General features: G+C 36.1%; 1 protein-coding gene across 1 annotated transcript; it reads right to left on the bottom strand.

Annotated features, from left to right (window-relative positions):
• Positions 1–5,693: 5,693 nt before the first annotated feature.
• Positions 5,694–7,974, bottom strand: LOC120275931 (trihelix transcription factor PTL-like). Its single transcript, XM_039282660.1, has 2 exons — positions 7,623–7,974; positions 5,694–6,499 (listed from the first exon to the last, which is right to left on the bottom strand). The coding sequence occupies exons 1-2, from the start codon at positions 7,928–7,930 to the stop codon at positions 5,887–5,889; spliced, it is 921 nt and encodes a 306-aa protein (XP_039138594.1). The 5' UTR covers positions 7,931–7,974; the 3' UTR covers positions 5,694–5,886.
• Between the last annotated feature and the right edge of the window lie 1,297 nt (positions 7,975–9,271).

Below are 9,271 nucleotides of genomic sequence, written 5' to 3'. Positions count from 1 at the left end.
AGATTGGGATAAGTGAGTGTCTCATTCTACTTCTACAAACTTATCTTCTTATCCTCTCAAAATAGGATAGTTAAATAAAAGCATAAACATGATGTGTCTGGTGGTGAGTAAGAACTGACATGTCAAGTGCTAAGACCTTCACTTTTTATACCTTGAACTTGAACCAATCTCATGGATCTTCTCATCTCAATCATTCATTTCATTCTCTCTTTTCCTTCAATGATCATATTGACTTTTCAAACACAAATACCCCTACTATTACTAGACAACACAAACTACTAAAAACAAAACATCTTCAGCAAAAATATCTTCAGTAACACAGCTTCCCTTGCTCAACTTTAGTAAAACTTCAATCAAACCTCAGCAAATGACCCCATGATTGAAGCTTGCACACTCCCAGCATCTCCCGAAATTTCAAAAATTTTCTTACCATCCAAACACTTGGTCATTACATCTGCCAATTTATCTTCTGAAGCACAATATGTCAAATTCACTACATTTGTTGCAACTAAGTTTCTGATATAGTGAAATTTCACATCCACATGTTTTGTTCTACCATGTAACACTGGATTCTAAGCAATAGATATACAAGACTTATTGTCACAATGAATTCTAATTGGAGCTTCATATTGTATCCCACAATCTTCAAGTACCTGCTTCAACTAAACACCCTGACAACAAGTAGCACACAAAGCTATATATTCGGCCTCTGTGAAAGACAATGCCACAACATCCTGCTTCTTTGACATCCAAGTAATAGCACCAAAACCAAGTTTAAACACCACACCACTAGTACTCTTTCTATCCACAGGATTAGCACCCCAATCACTGTCAGAAAAACCTTATAAAACATCATCACTAACATCTCTAGTATAGAGAACACCAAAATCAACTGTACCTGATAAGTATCTCAACAAATGTTTGGCAGCACCTTGATGTATATTTGATGGTTTATGCATGAATCTTGATAATAGACTGACTGCAAACATAATATCAGGTCTAGAATGGGTAACATACATCAGTTTCCCAATTAGTCTCCTATAGTTTGTTATCCAACTGCATTTGCTTCTTCATACACCTGCTGCTTAGCACAAGGCAACAAAGGAACAATCACAGGTTTGCACTATAACATATTGTATTCTTTCAACAAAGTTTCCACATATTTTCCCTGTGATATAAAAATTTCTGCTTCACACTGCTGCAATTGTAACCCCAGAAAATATGATGTTGTGCCTAGATCACTCATGTCAAAAGTTCTCTTGATGCTGTCCCGAAATTTAACCAACACTGATGCAGATGAATTCATATATAGCACATCATCCACATACACACACACTAGAAGCAACACTCCTCCACCACTGACTCTTTTATAAAGTGTGTGTTCTGTTGTACTCCTGTGAAATCCTTGTGATAGCAAATAACCATTTAATTTCTCATACCATGCTCTAACAGCTTGTTTCAAACCATACAAAGCTTTATGCAATTTGTGCACCTTTTGTTCTTTCCCCATAATTTCAAAACCTTGAGGCTGCTCCACATATACTTCTTCCTTGATTTCCCCATTCAAAAATGTAGATTTTATATCCAATTGATAAATCAAGCAATTTTATTGAGCAGCTAAGGCAAATAACACTCTTATTTTTTCCATTCTGGCCACTGGAGCAAACACATCTTCATAATCAATCCCATACTCTTGTATATATCCTTTGGTCACCAACCTTGCTTTGTATTTAGACACCTTGCCATCTGGTTTGTGTTTTGTTTTAAAAATCCATTTCACACCAATTAATTTCTTCCATGGAGGTAACTTACATATTTCCCATGTTTGATTCTTCTCAATTGCATGAATCTCTTCTGACATTGCTTTCCTCCACTCTGGATCTTGTTGTGCTTCTTAAAAACTCTCTGGATCCGTTACTGCTAAGGCATAAGAACAACTTTCATAAATATCTCTCAAAGCTCTCACCTTTGGTGTTGGTGAATCATCCACACTAGACTCAATTCCTGGTTCACTATGCCTATTTGGAGATGCATTATTGCTGCTACTATTGTCAATTTCTGTATCATTTGCACTAGAAACACCATTTCCTGAATTTTGAATTATCATTACATTTTTTATCTTCACTTGCTGCAGATCAACAGATTTTGAAGAATTTTCAGATTCTGTCAACTGCTAGACTTCATTCTCTGAAAACTTCACATCTCTACTAACCACCACTTTTTTAGTACTAGGAAAATAAATTCTATAGGCCTTTACATCTTTACTATAGCCTATAAAAAAACCCTTGATAGCTCTATTGTCCAATTTCTGCATAGTCTATGTTGGTTGATGAGTATATGCCACACAACCAAACACTTTCAAGTGAGACACACTTGGTTTGTTTTCAAACCAAACTTCATAAGGTGTTTTCTTCATCACAGCAAAGGTGGGTGACACATTAGATACATAGGCAGCAGTCATAATTGCATCAGACCAAAAGTTATTTGCCAACTTAACAATACTTAACATACTCCTTGCTTTACTAACAAGTTTACTATTCTTCCTCTCAGCTACTCCATTCTGCTAAGGAGAATAAGGAGCAGATAATTCATGTTTAATGCCTCTTTGCTCACAAAACATGTTAAATTCCTTGGACAAGAACTCTCCTCCTCTATCTGTCCTCAAGATTTTTAACCTGCAATCTGACTGCCTTAGAGCCAAAAAATTTTGAAAACATACAAACACTTCATGCTTAAACTTCAGCAAATATACCCAACACATCCTTGAAAAATCATCTATGAACAACAGAAAATATTTATTGCCTCTAATTGACTCTGATTGCATTGGACCACAAATGTCTGCATGCACCAAATGAAGCTTACGCCTAGCCCTCCAAGATCTTCCAGCTTGAAATGGTAGCCTTGTTAACTTGCCATAAACACAGTCTTCACACTGACATAATTGTTAATCATAGGCAAATCATGAACCATATTCTGCTGAGACAACAACTTCAAACTTTTAAAATTTAGATGTCCATATCTTTTATGTCATAAAAAAGATAAATCTTCATTCTTCATTACTACATTCACCTGTCCAGATTGTGAAAATTCCACTGGAAATAGATTGTTATTATTCTTCAGCACATACATCAACTGTTGACATGTTGTTGCCTTTACAATACTACAACCATGTTGTTTGAAAATCAAATTGTACCCATCTGCAACCAACTGTCCCACACTCAACAAATTATGAGCAAGTGTAGGCACATACTGTACACTATGAAGTAATCTTACTCCTCCGCCTTGGACAGTCACTGTAACAGAGCCTTTCCCAAGAACTTCAACCTCCTTGTCATCACCTAGCTTCACTTTATGCTTTAATGTTTCATCCAATTGATGAAAATATTCTCTCCTTCCTGTCATATGATTAGAAGTCCCACTATCAAGCAACCAAACAACAAAATTCGTCGTCTCATTTCCATTATGCACCATAAACAAACTTTCATAATCACTAGCAATTTGATCACCACCTAATCCTGAACTTCCTTCCACATTCATGTTCTGTGACAAGAAATGAGATTGTGTGTGCCCATATTTTTTATATTTAAAACATTGTATATGTTGTAATCCTCCTCTTTGAAAACCTCCTTTTGAAAGTCTCCTCTCTAAAATCTCTGTCCACCATATTGTCTTTGATCACCCATTTGTCTACCATATTGCCTCTGTCCTCCTCTACCTTGCCATGAAGTTCCTCCACCATCAAACTATTGTCTTGAATTGTCACTATTACTTTTGCCTCTTGGACTGCCATAACCTCTTCCTCTTCCTCTAAAATTTCTTCCTCCTCTTCCTCTCATACAAGTTATGCCACTACTTGATTCACCTCTTACCATAAATGCTTTTTCTTCATGTTTTTTAGAAAACTGGTTGAATCTAGCCTCATGAGCTTGTAAGGATCCACTCAATTCATCTAGAGACACTTTAGACATATCTCTAGCCTCCTCAATTGAGGTAACAACATGTACAAACCTTGAGGATAAACTCCTCATTACTTTCAAAACTATCTCTGTATCCTTTAATTCACTTCCCATACCCTTGATTTGGTTCACCACTGCTAACACTCTTGTAAAATACTATTGTATAGTCTCTTCTTCTTTCATCTGTAACAAATCAAAGCTTTGCCTTAAAGTCTGTTGCCTGCAGATTGACACCATCCTTGATGTTCCTTGATTCTCATTCTTAATATGGTCCCAGGCTTCCTTGGCTGCGTCAAATCTTACAATTCTATGAAGAATTATCTCATCAACAGCCTACTGCAACAAGAACAAAGCCTTTGCATCATCTTCTATCTAATTTTCTGTTGGATTCTCCTTACTAATCCCAGTCTCTACAATTTTCCACAATCTTTGGGACCTGAAGAAAGTCCTCATCCTATAGTTTCAATGCTCATATCCCTCACCTTTAAAAACTGGCAGCAAAGCATGAGAGATATCTGGAGTTGATTGAGGAGTTGATGTCATCTTCATCTCTGAAGGAGTTGACGCCAATGCCATCTTCAGTTCTGGAGGAGTTGTTGCCAACTTCAGCTCTTTCAACAAACTTCACTTCACTACTGTCAAACTACAGCCCAAACAACCAACAAATTCCTCTACAACACCTACTAACCTTCTTTCAACTAACCATAAGTTCTTCCAAACTCACAACACCTAACAACTACAAGTTCACAAACTTTTCACAACACAAACTCTTCAAGCTTTTTTCCTCCAAACAGCCACCAAAACTTTAATTTCCCCTTCAATCACCATGAATCCTAGCTCGGATACCACTGATAGGCCTCATGTCATCCTGCAAAACAACAACCTAGAAGAAAACTCCAATGAAAAACCTATAGAGTTGAAAAGAAAATTTGGGGAAAGTAAGAGAGCGTATTCTCATTCATTCAACTACAAACTTATCTTCTTATCCTCTCAAAACAGGAAAAACAATTAAACAAAAAACTTAAACATGATGTAGTACAGCTGGTGAGTAAGAACCCAACGTGTCAAGTGCTAAGACCTTCACTGCTTATGCCTTGACCTTGAACCAATCTCATGGATCTTCTCATCTCCACCATTCATTTCATTCTCTCTTTTCCTTCAATGATCATATTGACTTTTCAAACACAACTACGCCTACTATTACTAGACAACACAAAACACTAAAAACAAACCATCGTCAGCAAAAATATTACTAACACAGCTTCCCTTGCTCAACTTCAGTAAAACTTCAATCAGACCTCAACAAAAAGATCAGAAGATGGTTGTCCTAGCAACTATTGTGCTTCTTTGTCGTAGGATCTCTTGATTGATTATTATATTGGATAATACTTCTGCCTATCAATTAAAATTTTGTGGTTGATTTATGCAATTTACTGATAAGTTCATTAGGTTTGAGACAAAGTGTTCATTTGATTTTATAAATATCAAAATTCAATGCAAGTTTGCTCAAAATTAACAGAGAAACATAGAAGGCCCTAGATATGGGTTTCAAAGTATGCTAGAAATTGTTGTTGATGTTACAAGGTTGTAAAGCTTTTTAGTATAAACAAATGAACAAATTCTGTGCAACAGTCACACCGACTGTGAAAGCTAAATATTGTTTGATATGCTCAACCTCAACGAAATCTTCATTTTTTTCTGCTTTAAATGTTAGTTTTCTTATAAATCCTAGTGCTTTCATTTGTTATGGAGATATGCTTAATTAATGAGCTAATAAGTGGAACAAACTAACTACACACATCAAATAAGCAAAAGAACAGAAAGAAAAATGATCACAAAACCATTGACAAAAGTTCATCTCTTTGGACCCTTAACAAAATTATGGACTCTTGCAGTATAGCTAGAATTCACCCAGTTTTCACAATCTTCATCACTTGGATTCTCTACGTCCGATGTTCTCCAGTGCAGTAATCAGTGCAGCATCACGAGCTTCCATCCATGCACGTTCGCTTGCCCAATCCCTTTGTTCTCGGTCTAATCTTGCAGCTTCTTGTTTCCTCCACATCTCTTCTCTTAAATTCCTCTCTTGCTCCATCTGCTCCAAAGTTCTCATCATTTTCTGAAGCCATGCTTCTTGAAGCTCCATCAGTCTCCTCACTTGTTGCTCCAAACACTCTTTCAACTTCAACCTCCAACTCTTCCTGCCTGATCTCTTATGCTTTTTTCTCTCTTTCTTCTCACTCAAATTTGCTATGGTTTCTTCAAAGTCTCCGTCAGTGGATGAAGTTCTGTATTCTGTTGAACTGGAAAAGTTGAAACTCTGATCAGCAGGTATTGTTGGTGGGGCTTGAACTGCTGCAGACTTGATGGAACGCTTCTTTTCTCCATAGAGAGCCTCTAACTGTCTGAAAAATCTATAATGCTTTCCTTCCTGCTTTCCTGCCTTTCCTTCTTTGGTCTTCTTGTAATACTTGTACAAATTCTCAAGCTTCTCTCTGCACTTCTTCCCACTCCTTTGATACCCATATTCTTCAGCCATTATCCTGCATCATTGCAAGAAATAAACCTTGTTTATAAGACTAGGGTTCTTATCACTAGTGAAACTGCAAAAGGAGAAAAATTAAAATTTAAAAAATAAATAAATAAAAAAACTAACTAACTAATATGGTGCCACTTCCAGTTTCGAGTACTATTAGATGTTGGACTATACTAGGCAATGAAGATGTATACATTTATTTACTGCTTGAACTTGATGGTTTTATTATTCAAATAATTTGTATTTGATAATAATATAATTGAGATGCTATTGTGCAAGACTAGTCATGTTTCAGCATATTATGTTTTTATAGTTTTCTATAAATAATAGAACAACAGGAAAAACTCAATGCACGTCATTTAATTAGGACACTAATTATTTCAATATATATATATCATCACATACTAATATTAAATCAAAAGATGCTTTTGACATTAAGATAAATCAATTATTTAGAAATATACAACTTTATATAATCTTTAGTTCAAATATAAATTGAGAAACCCTACATAGGCTATAAACAAGCTGAGCTTGAGCGAGCCCACCTCAGCTTTTCAACCCCCATAAATTAATTTAAAATAAATTAAAGTTCCAGGGGCATACAACCAGACTGCAAATTTAGCCATCTATCCAACAAGATTTATATTATATTGAATTAAACTATTTCAAGATGAACTTGTACAAGCCAACCAAAGTTCGAGAGAACAATTATAAATTTAATCACAAATTCAGCTTGTTTATTAAATAATCTAACAACTTATTTGTGTTTAGTATTAAAAACAAAAATATACAAATAATAATTAAATTAAATTATACTAAACCAAGCTATTTTAAGGCAAGTTACAAGGAACCAACCAATGTTGCGTTGAATATACGCAAGCATATATAACTTCAACATGTTTATTAAATGGTTGCGCCGGACAGGTGAAGTTTGTGAGCTACTCTGATTCTAAAACTATATGATATAATTTGACTATTAATTTGAATACATTAATTTTTTCTTTTATATTTCCCACTCCTTTTACTCTGCATATGAACACTAATGATTTAAAGCAAATAATCTAAAACTTCTACAATTAATTAAAAAAGAAGAAGAAAAAATATATAAAAGAAGATATATATTTGTATACCTAGAGACCTCATCCCACAAGGGAGCTTTCTGAGAGGCTTCTCTGAACTTATGATCCAAGCGAGACCTGATCTCGAGGAGAGTTAACGTCTCTTGGCGAGGCCATCTTGGTTGAGAAGACCCACCACGCTCCTCTCCAAACACAAACCCAGAACCAGTTGTGAGGCTCTGAGCCTGGGGCTGAGAAGAAAGCAGCACAACGTCCGGCGGTGCGCCCGAAAAGTGATTTTGCACGCCGGAGATGGGTCCGGTGAGGAGCTGAGTAAAGTCCGGGAGGTGGTACTGGTGGTGGGTCATGCTCATGTCCATCGAATTCAAGGAGGGGTAAAGAGAGAGAGCGAGAGGGGCGGATCGTGTCGCTGAGGAAGAGAACGAAGGGCACTGGGGAGTGCTCTATATATACAGATGCAAGTGAATGCATGAGCCACTAGGACTTGACCACGTGTAGTGAATAGGGTGAGACATAGACTGAAACTCTGTGAACTGAAAGGATGACTAGTGCACAGTGATACTGATTGCTGACCATTTGGACTCATAGCCCAAGAAGAACCTTTTCTTTTATTTTCTTTTTCTTGTGGCCCTACTTCAACAGACCTTCCTAATTTATAACTTCATATGTTACCACTGTTCTTACGTTCAGAGATTTTTTTATAACTATTTGATTTTGTTATGTTAGATTTAGTTGTGAACTTGTGATCAAAAGACTAGGTATAAAAATAATGGTTGGATGATTCAAAGACAAATCTCAACCCTAGTGACGCATGAACAGTAGTCACCTGGCACACCAACTTGAAGTTAGCGGCCGTGCATGTGTTTGGTTCTTCCAGCGGATGCACATAAAGACGTGCGTTGTGATTGAACTGATGGACATTAAAGAGGGCTCTACTCTACTTGGTCAGACATTTTAAGTTGGGATGTAAAATCCGGATACCTTTATAAAGGTCATAGTGAATGTTCTTGCAGAACCTAGATATGACATGTACATATCCTTTTGTAGAGACACTGATTGCCCAGAAAATATGTCATTGTTTATCTCTCGAATAATTGTTTTAATTTGATTTTTGATCCTTTTAATCAATTTGACAGATAATGTATTATATATGTGGCATTTTTTTTTGTGTAAAAGTCCATAATGGTCAAAGAGGTAAAAATGAATAAATTTATTGAGTTGAGATGCTGAAATAAATATATTTTTTTTACTTGAAGAACTGTAATGAACAATAATTTCCACTTGGTGGCTATTGGTGGATTTGAAATAATTATGTGCAAGCATATTAACACACCATTGGTTATAATAAACTTGGAATATATGAGTGTAAAGCATTTGTCAGGTTTCATCTACAAATGATGAAATTAGTCAAATAATTAATTCTCTGTATGTATTTTTAATGGGCATAACATTTTCCTAACTTGGAATATTTGCCTGTTGCCCTCTTGTCCAAAACTATCTTGGTTTAGTGTTGCCTTTTCTTTAGCCAATTCACTGCAACATAATGGACATTTGGCGGCTGTATGCTTGCGGCTTTTGGGAAAAATGCCCTCCCCTACAGGCATTTATCAGCCAACAAAGCCGATAAATGCATGACATGGCTGCATTGTTTCTTCGCCGGAGGTTAAAATACAAACTCCGCCAAGTATATTACTTCAACG

This window comes from Dioscorea cayenensis, chromosome 14 (assembly GCF_009730915.1).
Source record: "Dioscorea cayenensis subsp. rotundata cultivar TDr96_F1 chromosome 14, TDr96_F1_v2_PseudoChromosome.rev07_lg8_w22 25.fasta, whole genome shotgun sequence".
Lineage (NCBI taxonomy): Eukaryota > Viridiplantae > Streptophyta > Magnoliopsida > Dioscoreales > Dioscoreaceae > Dioscorea > Dioscorea cayenensis.
This window is presented reverse-complemented; position numbering and strand designations above follow the sequence as displayed.